Here is a 17,059-nt window from a genome sequence, read left to right as displayed (position 1 = left end):
GATAAATAAATGGACATAAACAATTATTTATACAATTATTGAATAAGTAATATTTCGGATTTTATGGATATGCCTTGCTAAATTTTTACAATTTTGTGTATGCATTTATACCAAGCAGTAACACTTGGTGTAAATGGCTCTTCAGTTTACAGTAAGTAGTTCATAACCTGACAGGGTGAGAATACAGTTCTGAAGTGTTGTAAGGTCGTCTGTGTATGTGTGTGAGAGAGGAATGATGGATGAGTGTGTGTCAGCTCAGAGAGTGTGTGATAAATTAGACTGGGCTTGTGTGGGTGGCCGTGGCCTCTTGAGAGACGAGGATCAGTGCTTGTTTAAAATGTTCCCAATCACCCTTATTGATCCTCTCCCAAAGGGGGCCAATATATTGTCAGTGAGGGAAGAGTATGTATGCATGTATGTATGCACGTCAGTGTATCCGAATGAAATTTAATCAGCATATTTCAAACAGTATTAAATACCATATATTTATGCATTCAGTGGTTCTCAACTAGGGGGTTGTGACCCAAAAAATGAGTCACAGATCTGTTACCGGACAGAACAGAAAAACAATACCAAGGAAATCTCTGTAACTCATGTAAGATTGACAAAATTAATCATGTAAAAGCAGTGGCTTTGATTGAATACACACAGATAAATATTTTCTCTTACAATGCATAGATAAGATAGTAAAATATATAGGTGTCAGGCAGTATTTTGGTTGAAATTCTGGTCACTTGGTAGAAGCACGTCAAATAAGACAGAAACAAATATAGACAGGTTCCATGACAGTTTCAAACTATGCAAGATAAAAATAAAGCAAAGCCAAGACTAAATTAAACACAGGGATAACTTGCACTATAACCACACTGCAATGTTTTGTGTACTGATTTTTATAATATAAATTATATTTTAGCATTAAACTAATTATTATATATAGCAAACATTACCTTTTGGGGTGAGAAAGAATTTTTTCAAGAAATGAATGCTTTTATTCAGCAAGAATGCATGAATTCATCAAATGTGATAGTAAAGACATTTATAATGTTACTAAAGATTTCTATAAAAAAAAAAAAAAAAAAGCATTCCATTCATCGACGAATCCTAAAAAAAATGTGTATCCAATTTCCACAAAAACATTTAGCAACAGGATCATGTGACACTTGAGTCTGGAGGACTGGCTGCTGCATTATATTATTATATTATTATTATTATTCAGCTTTACCATTATAGGAATTAATTACATTTCAAAATTTCTTGACATAGAAACCTGCAATTTTAAATTATAATCATATTTCATAACTGGTTTTACTGTATTTTTTCTCAAATAAGCATAGCCTTGGTGAGCATAAGTGACTTCCATTATAAAAAATTTTTTTTTTTTTTTTTTTGAATGGTAGTATATGTTAAAATGCACAATAATTTTGCTAGTCAATTTTCATAACGCAATGTTTGATTTTTTTTTTTTTTTTTTTTTTTACTCTCTGTGTTGGATTGCCATTTGATGTTCAGTTTAAAATCTGGGAATTGCAGCTAAACCAATTGAGAACCACTGATCTGATGCACCATCTCTACCATGATGTTAACATTTGAGAGTTTTGAGAGACCATCTGTTCCACTTAATTCTCTCTATGGTGCCACCATGTGGTCATGGAAGAGTGGAATCATGGGAAATAAGAAACCCTGATAATCCTTAGATTGTAGAAGGCAGATACATAAACATTGTGCCAAGATGTTTAGTCTTGGATGTTAAATCTCTAAACCTTACGTTTTATCATCCAGTGTAATCTGAAAAAACTCTTTAAAACTGTAAAAATTACAGAAAAAAACAAAGAAACCCACACACACATACACACATAATCTGTTGATGACGCTGTGATTATTATGATTGATATTCTGGATTTTATATGAAAATTTATTCTATTTCTTCCTTTACTGTGGGAGACCCGTTTAAAACATTTCATATATGCAAATGTAAAGAAGCAGCATTCATATTTTTTTGACAATTATGAAAAAGAGATTTTTCTTGTCATTTCTGACCTGTAGGGGTCTTCTATGAGAAATTGGGTTACATTAATGTACCTCACTCACCCCCTCTTTATTTCTCTCCATCACTATCTTTCTTTCACTCTTTCCCTCTCCTCCCTCCACCCTTTCCTTTTTCCTAACCCTGGAGAGCCACTTTGTCTTGCCCTGATTCACGTTTTCTGAAAAGGTTGAACGTTGTCAGATGCTGCCCGGGCCTCTTCCCCAGCCCCCATTCGTCAGGCAGGCACTTAAGTGAAATATTATAAATAATCTACAGTATTGAAATCTTTTATCAGCTGTGTCACTTTCATTATTCAATAAGCGATTAGTAACAGTCTCCCAATTTAGCCATTAAGCACTTGTGCGTGGGGCTGGGGAGTGCTGTCACGCCGCGGGCCTGCTGAGGGATAAGGCTGTCAGCCTCTCTGTTATTCATGAGCTCTACCAGCCAGGTACTGCGCTCATAGTGTTTTATATAACACACACATACAGTCACGGTCAGGTACTGCGCTTGTAGTGTTTTATATAACACACACATACAGTCACGGTCAGGTACTGCGCTTGTAGTGTTTTATATAACACACACATACGGTCACGGTCAGGTACCGCGCTCATAGTGTTTTATATAACACACACATACTGTCACGGTCAGGTACTGCGCTTGTAGTGTTTTATAGAACTCACACACGTACATGTTCTCTCATACATGCTTACTGCTTAAACAGTGTGTATGTGTGGCAAACCCTGGTAAAAACATTGGCTCATATTTCATTCCAAAATTCAAAGAAATAAATAATATTTTTGCTGAAAGACAATGCAACTTATTTTAGGACCATTAAGGTTGATCCAGCTCAAAACAAGTTCACACTGATGAAGTGATTCAATCATTAAATCATGGATTACGGATGATCATGGAATTATGACTTAAATTTTGGTCTGTTCCTTACACAAAATGCAAAAAGTCCATAGTAGTCCATTTTGGTAGTACTGTTTTTTTAAATTCTCATCAAAATGATTTCACATGGGTTTAAAAGCTTAATTTGCTTCATTTTCTTTATGCAATATATTATTAATTATTTTGATTTTGAGGTGAAATATGACAGATGTTTCCGTAAGGTTCACCTATAAACAATAAACTGGTTTTGGTATTTTACTTTTGTTATTTAACTGAAGCTTTTATCCAAAGTATGCTTAAAATACACTCATAGACACAATGATATTTTGATCCTTCAGCGTTTTAGTTACCAGTTTAGATCTCAAATCAGCCACATCAAAATATTATACATCAGTATAATTGACACACTGCATTTGTAAGACTCTCTTGATATAGTCACTTTAATAATGTTACTTTAGCAGTGGATTCATTTGGCTGTCATAAAGACATTGTACAGTTGTCTTTAAGTTCTTTCATCTTAAATGCTGGTTGTTACTGTTTTAGGAGCATCGTTTTAGAAATGTGTCCCTGAACGCACACAATCTCAAAATGCTGATGATTCTCAGCTAACATTATGGCAGTTCAGGGGTCTTTCTCTAATTTCAGCTCACCTTCTCCTTTCACCGAGACAAAGTCTTCTCACACACATTCTTCTTTTATCCCCCTGAAGATCAATCAATCCCAGCATGCCGTGCATTTTTACACTCCTCGCATCCCCCCCACAGAGGGCCGCTGAAAGCCCACCACTCAAATGGCAAACTTACTGCACGGACGATCACAGTTTATCAATTAGCTGTAGGGCCCTAAGTGGCCCTTGTTAAGTAATTACTATGTTTGATGAGAGCAGGAGAATGTGAGAGCCTTTGAAACCGGATCAGGCAGACGGCGTGGGCTTTGCACTGCACAGGGACAGCGGGAGACTCATGAATGCCTTGATGATCGCACAAAGACATGGATACCTCAGGAAGGCGATACGTTTTAAGAAGCAGCCAGAAAGAGAAAGACATTCCAGAAGATGTCGGGGCCTCACAGGTGTCCTCAGCTGGAATCGGTCTGGCACGTGGATGCAACGTTTAATTAAAGCATTCTGCAGGTGAACAGCTCTGCGCTGTTACTGACAGGAACAAAGTGAAGATGGTCTTATGGCTTCCTAATGGTATGGAAAAAGGACCATTTATATCTTAAAATAAAATTTGCTCTCAACAAAAAATCAACAAAAGCCATTTTGAAATGTTGTTAAAGACCTACAAATGAGAGAGAGAGAAGTTAAGAGCCGACATTCAAGGAATTGATGTTATTAAAAGGCGAAGAATGGTCTGTGTGGGGGATCAAGTGTGGCACGCAGACAATAAGACAGAGTAAATCTATCGCATACAGATTTTACAGAGTCTATTGTGTGGAAAATAGCTTGATTCTGGGCCACGTTATTGTAGGGGTTTTTTTTTTTCCCTCTCTAATGCTGTGCACATGGAAAATACTGGATGGGATTGTTTTTCCAGGATTACTGTTGTGTAACAAATGTCCCCTTTGGCCTAAGGGGAAAAGAGTGAGACTACATTGAGCCAAAGTGACTTCAGGTCAGTTGTCAGCACAGCTGGGAAATTAGCAGTTATTTAAAGAGACTAGACTAGACCTATGAACACAGTGAACTGATAAAGAAATTATTTAAACTGGATTTTGCATATCACAGTAATTTTAGAATGATTTGTTTTAGGGAACAGATTTCTTTTTTCTTTTTTTAAATGGGGCATCTTTCTGTTAGTATATATGTTGGTCACATTAAACTTTCTTAGGAATTTTCACCACGCCTTCACATTTTTCTCTCTTAAGTACTTTTAATAGTTTTTGTTTGTTTGTTTTACCCATGTACCAGATCTAGACTTTCAGTCTTAAACTATGAAAATCTATTAAAAATATTACATTTAAACAGTGTGGAATAAAAAAAACACATGGTGAAATAAACACATCAATTATAAAATGTGCAAAATGCATAAAGGTTATTCAAGTTTATGTATAAACATGTCATCTCAAGTTTTTAAGTGTTGTTACTAAGAGAGTAAATATAACGTGAACAGTAGTTTTGTGAACATTTCCAGTCAGACTAAATTTGTCAAGTTATGAAAATGTTACAATGTGTCACTTACACCATTGTCATTTCCATCACAGAATGCTGCAAAGGCAGTGCATAATTTGGTGTGTTGGAATTGCTTGGTGGTGGGAATTGTACATTAAGATAAAATTAGAATCTTAGAAATTATACTAGTGTCTACAGGGCCAAAAGTGCCATAGTTGACTTGTGTTGATCTTTACTCTACTCTTTTTTTTTTTTTTTTTTTTTTTTTTTTTTTTTTTCTTCTTTTTTTATGAAATGCACACATATATTAATTCATCTTTATTTTTCATTTAGCCACTCTGCTTGATAACATGGACATAACATGTTTTGTCTTGCAGATTTCCACTCAAACGATGCATTATTATGCCTTTTAAACTAATGCAATGTGTTTTCAACCCCTGCTTCAAACCCAGTGACTTCATTAGCCAATTAAACATTTCTGTATAATTCTCATTTGTTTGAACATTATCACTTTTAACTGCTGACTGCAGTTCATCCTTTGTTTTCACCCTGCCTTTCTCAGTCATTTATATTTCACTTCTGTGATACTTCCTGTTCATTTCCCAAATATTTCTCTTTGTGGCTCTTCTACTTTCTCCACTCCTGTCATGTTTTGTTTTTTTGTCTTTTTTTCTTTCTCTCCACCTATTCCTCTGCCTGTCATCGGATGCAGCCAAACGTAGGGCATGGAAACTAAATCGCGTGGGTAGTCTGCGCAACATTTACAGCAGTGCCTCCAATGCTGAAGGTAACTAGCTCCAGAAAACAGACTGAGGGGGAAGTCAGCGTACCCCTCTTTTATTTTCAGACAAACCCCTCACACTTGTGGTGAGACCCCATGATTATGCTTTATGCTTCTGTCCTCCCTGATCGTTCACCCCGGCAACACTCCCTGCACGGCACTTTTGTTTTTTTAGAGCATGTAACGATTGTAAAATGATGCTTTGCTTCCATAATCGTGTTTGTATGTGTAAAAGTGTCATGTTTGAGTTTTGATGATTTAGTGCAGTGATGGTAAATTGGATGATGTCAGTTGGTGATACTGGACTCATTGTGGGAGGTGACTTGCGTGTTGGCCCCTCCCCTTTCCACACCCCCTTTCCCATGACTCCACCCCTCCTCTGCTTTATTTATTTGTTCACATTTTTTCCTGGATGTGAATAACTCCTGTAATATTTGCCAGGTTATTAATGCAAGATGCTTGAAAGGGGAGGGGATAATGTGGGAATTAATGACCTGTGTCACAAAGCAATACTGTGTGCTTTGACATTTCGCTCGGTTAATTTGTGTTTCCAACCATTCAGCTCTTCCACTGTACCCCCGAGCACTGCCGTCTGGGCCGTGTGGAGGTAACACCCCCTTCCTCATTTCTGTTCACGCTGCATTCTTGCTTTCCGAGTTGATTGTGTGCCTTTTGTCGGTAAAGGTTGCCTGTGTCAGAGTTCACAAATTTCCTTGCCGCTGCAATATTACAGTGCAAGAATTGAAAAGCATGAAAGTGATTGGATACTTTAGTCTAAATTGTGCGAAACATAATGATTGCCCTATTTGTGGCTTGTGGAATACTGATAGCTGCCCCGTTTTAAAGTTTAAGGGCGAAATAGGGGAGGGGTGTCAGCCTGATGCCCTGTCATCGCAGCTTTTGTATTACACAATTGTTTTCTTATTAATTGTGTGCTAAGGAGTGGAGGCGGAGCCAATCTTCATATTTGCCTCCAAATATCGTCTTTCTGCATTGTTGCTTTTCATAATTGTCAAATACCGCCCTCTCCCCAACAGCACTGCGATTTAATTAGGGTGAGAACATTGCTGCTGACCCCAGAGGGCCCGGTGCCTTTGAAGGGTGGGTCCAATCTAGGCTGGGATGCTCCAGTGATCCCACCAGCCCCCAAACCTTGCAAATATTAATAAAAAAACCTTTACATGAATAAATAATAGGCCCAGACTCCCCAGCCACTTTTTGTTGATGTTTTGAGTTTGACTTTTGCTGTAAATGAGCACATTTTCTAATGTCTGCTTGTTTCTTTGAACCAGAACGGGAAAGATCTCTTTCCTACAGTTCCCTTTTCTGAGGCCAGAAAGGTTTAAGCACTCCGGCTGCCAAGCATGTCTTTCCGTAAAGGGAGGAATTTGGGGATTTGAACACAAGGTTCTTTTACAGCGGTGAGGGCGGCCCGTGGCCCTGCGGGACCTTTAATATGACTTGTATGATAGGAGTCCAATTAGGCCTGTGATTGACTGAAGGAGAGGAAATGGTGTGGCTGCACAGATTTCCCGCTGATTAAACTTGTGAAATGGCCTCACAGGGAGATGATTCAAAGTGCTGTCTTAGAACATTGTATAGCTGGAAGAGAAGTCTCACAGACAAATGGGGGTTAAAGACTTGTTAATGTGAAGAAGAACAAATAATACATTTGTTTTTAAGATGCTTTTAGCTGAATGATTGATTCAGAGCCAGACTATCAGCATAAAATCTGGTCCACATTACAGCTTATTCTAGCAAGAACTTCCCACTTAAGGCCCAGACACACCAAACTGACATCAAAGAACTAGTGGCGACAAAAGCTGACTGGTGTGTTGCATCACATTGCCTGTGTCTGGGCTGAAAAGTTGCTTTTGAACACACTGCAAAGACTACGGCCAACAACCTTTTGGTATGTATGTATAGAACATGCATGTTCTGTGTCTGCGTGAGAGAAAGCTCAGACTGTGGATATACAAAGTGTGAGCAAAATCGTCTTTGTGGGCCCTCTTGGCTCCCGTATTTGCTTGCTTACATTACTTCTGTTGTCATCATATAATTGATAATAATAAGAAATGTTACTTGAGCATAAAATCAGCATATTCACTACACTATATAATATTAATCATATTATAACCTGTAGTGAGATTGTGATTTCAAAAGGATCATGTGACACTGAACTGGAGTAAGGGCTGCTGAAAATTCACCTTTGCAAACAGAAATAAATTACATTTTAAGATATATTCAAATAGAAAAGTTATTTTAAATTATAATAATATTTCACAATTTTACTGTATTTTTGATCACCCTTGTTGAGCATAAAAAATCTTTCCAAAGCATCAGGAAATCTTGTTTGTTCCATACTTTTGACCGGTAGTGTAGGTTTATGTTCCAGGGATACCAGCTGTCTGTGAGAGATTATATTGGAGAGTGTATACTAGAATGGCAGAGTTTCCAGGTTGTTTCCTGTTCTTGTTTCTCATTGGCCTTGCAGATGCCATTGGGAGCGTGGGGTTTTCCACTTCGTGTGGCATTTTGGCCTTAGGGATGCCTCTTTTGTGTGTGTGTGGAGGGGTATTACTTCCCTGATTACTTCTTCATTATGTAATTGCCCCTCCAGAGTAAATTATAAACAGAATGTGTAAAGTGTGTGATCTCTTTCTGCCTCAGATCATGTTTCGGGTGGGATCCCTTTGATTGTGACACACCACCACATCTCATCAATGCAGGTTCTCTGTTCGAGCCATCTGTGTGCCCCTTCCATTGCTGTCCCCTCTGATCAACCAGTCAATGGCCTTTTGTTCCTAACACTTTCCAAATGTTGACCCTCAGTGCCGTTAAATAACCTCCTTCCATGTCTCCATACTCAAACTCTAGAGATACACTCTTGAAAAGGGGGCTCTCGCTCTCACTCTCTCACACTCTCACACACACACATTTTCCTAATTGTCTCCTGATTGGCCCATTAACCTAACCAGGGCCGTGGATAGCAGATCCATATGTCAGTTTGCCTAGGGTGCGTTGTGGACAGGACCAGCCGCACGGTTGGAAAGATCGGGACTCTGGTCTGGTCTGGTTTGTAATTAGTGGCATATCCTGACAAGGGTCGTGGGGCAAGCCCCCCAGGTCAGGGGTTGCGGAGTGTGTCCCACAGCTAACAGGTGCTCTACAGGGGCGAGAATACTTCCTTTTGAATTTTATTCTAGAACAGTACAACCAAAGTGTTTGAGTTAATCATACAAGTAATTTTATTAAGATGCATTGAGAAAATTGTAAACACATAAAATGTTCACGAGTTGCTTCAAAACAAACACAAAAAAGACCAAAATATTCAAAGATCACATGAATTACTTAATGGGAAAACACAGTTTCTCTGTTGTTGTAGCTGTTGATTATTAATCACCTTGACTCTTTTCTCCCATTTGATCTAGAACAAGAGGACAACTTTGAGTTCATCATCGTTTCTCTGACGGGACAGACTTGGAATTTTGAGGCAACATCCTATGAGGAGCGGGACGCATGGGTTCAGGCCATTGAGAGCCAGATTCTGGCGAGTCTACAGTCCTGTGAAAGCAGCAAACAGAAGGTAGAAAATGTACATATAGTAAATGGATCAGTTACTTGATGCTTATCCATTAATATATGCAAAAATACACAAAAAATGCAATTCATACATACAGTAACCTGAATACGTGGGGACGTCGTGGCCCAATGGTTAGAGAGCCGGACTCGTAACCCAAAGGTTGCGAGTTTGATTCTCAGTTCCGGCAGGAGTTGTAGGTGGGGGGAGTGAAAGTACAGCGCTCTCTTCCACCTTCAATACCATGACTGAGGTGCCCTTGAGCAAGGCACCGAACCCCCAACTGCTCCCCAGGCGCCGCAGCATAAATGGCTGCCCACTGCTCTGGGTGTGTGTTCACGGTGTGTGTGTGTGTTCACTGCTTTGTGTGTGTGTGCACTTGGATGTTTTTTTCTCCATACTTGGCCACGTCACGGAAAAAAAAATACACCTCTTCTATGCAGGGATGGGGGAGTATAAAGTAAAAAAGGTCATCAGGGCAAGAAGAATTTATAAGAATAAAATGCTTAAAAAAAAAAAAAAGAAACCCAAAAATTATGTGGTTTGATGTAATCTTTCATCTTTATTTATTTTTATTTTTTTTAACTGATACATTTCTTGTTGATAAAAGAAAAATGTTTGTTTTCCAAAGTAATGTGATCCAACACAATATTAAAGACAAAAATTAATTTAACACTTTTTACAATAAATATTGCAACGCAGTCCATATATATATATATATATATATATATATATATATATATATATATATATAATTATTATATTATTATTATATATATATTATTATGAATATATATTATAGTTAACCTTATGAGTAAACCAAAACAAAAAAAAATTCAAGTAAAAATAATTCTAATGATGAAAATAATGTATATTTTTTTCCCTCTCTAAACTTTTACATGGATCTCCTCCTTATTTGCTGACATCCTTTATCAAAGTGCTGATGTTGTATCATGCACAAAATATCATTCAAATGTTGCACCACCTTGTTGTATGACTAAATATATGTATATCATAAACATATGACTAAACAGTATGTATATCATACATACATTCTTGCACACATTTCTTCTTTTCATTTCATTCTTGCAACTAATATTACCCTTTTGCAGTATTACATTCCTGCTTCACAGCTAGTCTTAACTCTCAACTCACTGTGTGTTTATGCCTCAGGCCAGGGCAAATTGCATTTCCCTGGACCTTCTACCGAGTGCCTCTGTTCTGTTTTTTTTAGTTCCCCTTCTTTCCCTGCTTTTGAATCTCATTTCAGCATGAAATGCAGGGTGAAATGTTGCTGTGTAGGAATTGTCTAATGATGCTTCATAATATGCTTTATAAGTCATTACCATTCAAATAAACTTTAACTTGCGTGAATGTGCCCACAGTCTCGTCTGAGCAGCCAATCAGAAGCCATCGCTCTGCAGTCTGTCAGGAACATGAGAGGAAACACGCGCTGTGTGGATTGTGAAGCCCAGAGTGAGTTTTGTTATAAACTGAGATCTGCATGTACCTTTTGTTATGTACATTATGATTTAATGATGTACTGATCTATATATATTGGAACTCCCAGAATGATCATCTCTATCATTCCATCTGAAAAAATAGGGTTATATATGCCATATGTATGTGGTTATGCTGTATATAAACTAAAAGATAGTTTCTTTGTTTCTGTCTCTGTTTATCTGGCTTTTTTAGACCCTGATTGGGCCAGTCTGAACCTGGGGGCTTTGATCTGTATAGAATGTTCAGGCATTCATCGCAACCTGGGTACTCACCTGTCTCGTGTCCGCTCTTTGGACCTGGACGAGTGGCCTCTAGAGCTCATCAAGGTCATGTCAGCCATCGGCAATGAGTTGGCAAACAGTGTGTGGGAAGCCAATGCTCAAGGACGCCTAAAGCCTGCTCCTGATGCCACCAGGTACACATTTACATAATTTCCTCTTTTATCTGTTTGAGCTTTTCTCAAAATCATTGCATTCTATCATTTCTGTCATTATTTGCACTTCAAACAAGGTTGTGATTTTTACTTTTAAAAAACATTAGCATAGAGGAGTGAGTACCACCAAGATTTTTTTTTGCTGTTTAGTGATCATGCATCATCAAACCACAATTACAGTTTCAAGCAGTTATCATATACGCAGGTTATAAAGCGTGTTAGATTTCTTCTCATCATGTAAGCATGTTATCACTTCTAGAATACCAGTGTATGCAGTGAACATGTGACAGTGTGTTTGCACTGCGTCTGTGCTACTGTATATATTGTATATAATGCTGAAAATAATAAATAATTTAATTCTGAATAAATTTGACTATTATTTTAAAACTATATATAAAAATATAAAAAATGCAGTCAGTGAACGTGTGAAAGTGTATCAACCATAAGAATCTACAGAAAATTCTGGAAAAGTATAGAATTTTAAAATAAAAGGTACCCTGGAGAAAACACTCTTTTCCATGACATTAACAGTCCAACTGTTGATATTTGCCATCTTTTTCAATCCGCCTTATGGCATATGTGTGTGGAGTTCTGTGTAAAAACCTAAAATCAGATTTTTCCTTTTCCTTGCTCCTCCATCTTTAGCAGCGTAATTATCGGCAGAGAGGCTTTAGTCCCACCAGCCATCATAACAAATTAGTGCTGACTGCTGGCCGCCAAAATATCGACTTCCCATTCCACGCCGGCCTCATTAGTCACCTGAAGCACCTTTTAATTACTCCCCTCCTCTCCGAAAATCTTTCAATATGGATCCGCCATTTTCTGCCGCCCGTTGTCGATGTGCTAATGCGATTATAGTTCCTCATGTAGCTGTTTATTTATGTATGTGAAGCCATGTGGCCCCCTGAGTGGGAAGAGGAGATTACAGAGAGGGTCAATATTATCTCAATTAACCTCAGTCACTGGACACAGTCCTGCAGTCATCTCTCTACTCATCCGCAATACTCTAGTGCTGAAATAGACGAAGTGGAATTCAGTTTGATTCCTTCATGTTTTTGACTGGAACTGGCTTTTACTTAGTGACATTAATAGTTGATGTGTAATGCATTTATAAGCTAAGCAGTGAAGATACAAGATAAAAAAAAATTAAAATTTAATGTCAGTGTCGGCACAATCTTTTTCCGTTTAACTTTAGTGCATAAATTTTACCTTGTTACTTCAAATGTCGCAAACATTTGTTTGGAAACACTTTTTGTCAAGAAAAGGGGCTTTAACGCAAATAAATGTTGTGTCACATGACAATAACAAAGTACCATGACATTTTACATTACTTAAAATGTCGCCAAAAAAATTAGTTTGGAGAAATTTTTTCGAGAAATGGGGTTTGTTTTGTTTCAAAGAGATGAGGAACAGATAGGCTACTAGCCTATGTAATTTGTGCAGTACATGAAATCATGTATGGTAGCGGCTCAAGGGCAATTTTTTTGCGATACAACAAAACAATACATTTATTTTAGTGATGGCATCATTTGCACATACCTTTGTATCGGTAAAAAGCTTATTAGATGGATCAGGCTGGAAACAGCAAATTTCTCAACATTTTTTTACAAATATTCTCTTTGTCGATAACAAAACTATTGATAAAAGCTATTGATAAGAAATGTTTTTTGAGGACCAAATCAACCTATTAGAATGATTTCTAAACAATCATGTGACCAATACTAATGGCTGCTGAAAATTAAGATGTTATTTTACATTTTTGATCAATGCTGCCTAAAAATTATTTATTTGTCATTATTATTATTATTATAAAAAGTATTATTATTTACTGTTGTTTTTAAATATTCAATTTCTGTCAGATTCTTATTAAGCCCCTGCAGTTCCCTCATGAAACTCTAGGGGATCAAGAGGCCTGATTGGGAAACTGTTTCAGCCCAATAAAATACATTAAAAAAAACTTGAAATCACTGAGAATCATATAGAATTAGACTTGAATTTTAAAGACTACGCTGTACACCCTGTGATCGTGCATGCATGTGACTTTGTCAGTGCGTGTAATTTGCTGTCTTCCCATCTTTAACTTGGCAGTTAAATTGATATGGCTTATAACCATCCAACTGGCTTCAATCTGATTTGGTAAGAGCACATGTAGCCATAGAATATAAGAATATAATCTAATGCATATTCTCTTTACATCTCTGAAAATATTGAGTTTTCGACATGATTTGTATCCGATGCTTATGAAATTCATGGTCTTCTCGATTAGCCTGTCTCAGCACTGAGACTCTGAAGTGTTGTCTTGTCGCTAAATGCTGATATTCAGCGAGCTTGTGTCCTGGTGAACAGCTCGGGCATTGGTGTGTGTGCTCTGCATCCAGGATTGGAGGCTGATAAATGAAAACCCTCCCTCGTGGTCTCTCAAGTGAGTAATAGAGCTCGAAATTTCATTTTGCAAGCGACTGATTTAATGATCCAAAGGGTAATTAATGGGCTGATTATCTTAATGTTAAATATGGCCAGCAGCAATTAGACTGACCTCCCGCCTGTCAAGGTCTGGGCTACTCTCGTCTTTCAATTAGGGGTCTGTTTGGGGGGTGTGAGCTGGAGGTAAGGATGTAGAGAGACGCTGTCTTCCACACCTCTGTCTCCGCATGTATCATCCCTCATTCCGCAGGCTGGAATTATGTTTGGGACTGATCACACTCAGACAACCCACCTGAATCTGACAAGAGAAATTAGAGGCTGTTGTTACCCTCTCTCTTTTCCTCTTTTTCTTCTTGACCAAGATGTCTATACAGTTTTGTTTAGCATTTAGCCTCGACAACCTCTGCTTCTTCTTCCAGCACACTCTTTGTTAATTGTCTTTTGAGAGAATGTCAAGAGTTGAATTAAAGGTGCTGTATGTTAGCCATTCTTAATCATTTACTGGTTTGAACACGCCCTTATTTTCAAAACCCCACCCTTAAAGGATACAGTTATATATTTGTAAACAGAACACTAGCATGTTATCTCAGTGTTGTCAAAATTGTCAAAAATAATGGTAGAAAAATGCCATTCTTAAGGCCTTTCCACACTGAGCGCGATGCGAAAAAGCGAGGCGAATAGCCCGCGAATGTTGCTTTCACACCGAGCGCGAAACGAATGTTCGCCTTCTGCTAATTCATGGCTGCACTCTAGGTGGCGCCGACCAACGATGTATTTTTCCTCAGATATATAACGCGTATATGGATTTAACATCTAAATTATAATTATATAATATTAATTAATAATTATTTAAGTGTTTAGTATTGAAATGTTGTTGTATGCATTTGTCAATTTTATTTAATTTCTTTATTTTCTTAAATGTGTGTGTATATAGTATTTACAGAGTTTTGACTTTTAGAGTTTTAGTTACTTTTTATTATTTGTAAGTCGCTTTGGATAAAAGCGTCTGCTAAATGACTAAAAGTAAAAGTAAAAAAGTAAATAAATTGTAATAAACAAAGTTTGGTTCTACGCCAGATACTCTTCTTCGTTGTTTGTTTACACTGGTTATCGAAACAGCGCAACCATTCTCCCCCTTTTTGCAACAGCAGCTGCTCCGGTCACGTGATCCTAACTCAAACCTTATTGGACGGCCCGTGTTTTCGCTTTGCGAAACTGAAAAGATTCGTCAGACTGGACGGAAAAAAAACATTTGCATTTTCGGTGCGCGAATGTTCGCGGTCTGTGTGGAAGCATCCATAGGAAGCTGTTGTTTTATTCCAGCGTGTCATCGCGGCCGAAATTCGTTTCGCTTTTTCGCGCTCAATGTGGAAAGGCCTTTAGGGGCCATTCACACAGGGGGAAAAAAGCAAGGTGAGAGACTTTTTTTTTTAGAGGTTGAAAGCATTACATGGCTGACAGGAAGAAAGTAGCTGCAAATCTTTAGTTTGGCTAAACAAAGAATCTGACTATGCACAATATACTGATGCCATATTGTTTATCATATCTGTCGATATAGATTTTTCTTGTTTGTGTGTATGCTAATTCCCCCTATTATTATCTAATATCCCCCTATTAACACGCACCTAATCTTTAGTAAGTCAAAAAAAATTAAATTTAAAAAAAAAAAAGATAATTAGCTCTATGTATTGCAAAACCAAATGAGTAAAATTAAAAATGGTCAAGCAAGCTTCATTGGACCACTTGAAATGGATTGATCCTGATCCCTAAAACCGATTGTAGCATTTACAACAGTTGATTACATTTTTTAGTGTTTTATTTTTAATTTGTTTAAAATTTTAAAATTTTAAAGTTGGCTATTTATTATGGATGTGTGGGACTAGTTGACTAGTACAACTAACGGTACAGCTCCTACTAGTCGACACTGAAAACAATAGTCAATTACACAACAGAAAAAACAAACCCATAATGATTTTATCATTCAAATTACCGTAATTTTAACGTTACATTTAAAACATTTTAAATAACAAGTTAAAACTTTTGAAAAAGAATACATATCAAAATATTTAAATATATAAATTTTTGTAAAGCCTGTCTGGGCAGAAACTACATTTTTACCTCAGACCTCGCATGCGTTTTCTTCATGTCAGTTGCGGCGACCCTAATTTCTGTGTACTTGCATAGTGACTAGATGTGTACGTAGTATGTAACCGCAGTGTAAGTACACATTGGTACATAGTATCAACAGCTGTAATATTTCTTTAACTACACACATGTAACAACCCTCAAAATGGTATATGGCATTTTTTCATTTCACTAAGTACTTGTGTAACAGGAATTATATAAATACATTTTGTAACAACAGTATGTATAAGAGTAATTGGAACAATTTGATCCAGGGGGTGGAAACGGGTAGGTTTAGGGATATATAAAGTGGTAGGAGTTGGATCTCGAGTTGGTGCACCACAGTAATACCAGTGTACTTGCATGGTAACTCCTCAGGAACTGTCCACTTAATATAAAGTGTAACATGCTGGACACCAACCACAATTTATTTGTAAAGCCTAACTTACTGGCCGCTTCTGTATAACATCAGAGTAATTACATGCAGGGCTCCAAACTGCGACTAAAATGGTCGCATTTGCGACCAAAAATATTAATTTGCGAGTGAAGTTTTTGCTGAGGTCGCCACTGGCGACTATATATAATTTGCATGAAAGTACTTTTTTCCCGATTGTTTTGCGCTCACATCTTTTGTTATGTTCACGTATTAAACTTACATAAGACCATGCGCATCAAAGTTTTACTGAAAAGAGTTTAAAACAGTCCTCGTCTCTGCCCCACACAGTCTGCTGAACGCAGTGAGAGAGACCTGAAAGGGCCTGTTTACACCTGCTCACTTCATGCATTTTCTCTGATCGGATATCTATATGATTTGTTAAAACGTTTCCCCATTTACACTTGGCCACATAAATGTGTCTTCGCAAAACGGATATAAATCCGTTCTTCAATTCCCGCTTCATATGCAAATATAACGGAGTTCACGTCAATGAAAGCAACGGATAATTTTATTAATTATCAGCTAATTTCAATATCAAGAGAGCGCGCGGCATCAGCACTGGAAAGATAGGCTAGTCTCGCTACTTTTAATGAAGAAGATTGTGTGTTGAGCGTCTGCGACTTACTTTCAGGTTCATTCAGTTTGCGCGTCTCTTGCTGAAGAAATACTCCGCTACTCATCCGCGGTGATGCTTGTTGCATTGCGCTGTCATATCTGACTAACATGCCATATAGCCTATAAAACG

General features: G+C 37.6%; 1 protein-coding gene across 2 annotated transcripts in view; it reads left to right on the top strand.

Annotated features, from left to right (window-relative positions):
- The window catches only part of LOC306878681 (arf-GAP with GTPase, ANK repeat and PH domain-containing protein 1), a 206,450-nt gene that overhangs the window by 170,691 nt on the left and 18,700 nt on the right, over window positions 1–17,059 (top strand). For both annotated transcript variants that reach the window (XM_079431163.1, XM_079431162.1), the window contains exons 14-16: window positions 9,246–9,400; window positions 10,780–10,870; window positions 11,090–11,312. In XM_079431163.1, the coding sequence (XP_079287289.1) occupies window positions 9,246–9,400; window positions 10,780–10,870; window positions 11,090–11,312 (469 nt within the window). The remainder of the gene's footprint in view (window positions 1–9,245; window positions 9,401–10,779; window positions 10,871–11,089; window positions 11,313–17,059) is intronic.

This window comes from Barbus barbus, assembly GCF_936440315.1.
Source record: "Barbus barbus genome assembly, chromosome: 13".
In the NCBI taxonomy this organism is placed as follows: Eukaryota; Metazoa; Chordata; class Actinopteri; order Cypriniformes; family Cyprinidae; genus Barbus; species Barbus barbus.
Note: the sequence above shows the minus strand (reverse complement) of the source record. Positions and strands in the feature narration are given on the sequence as shown.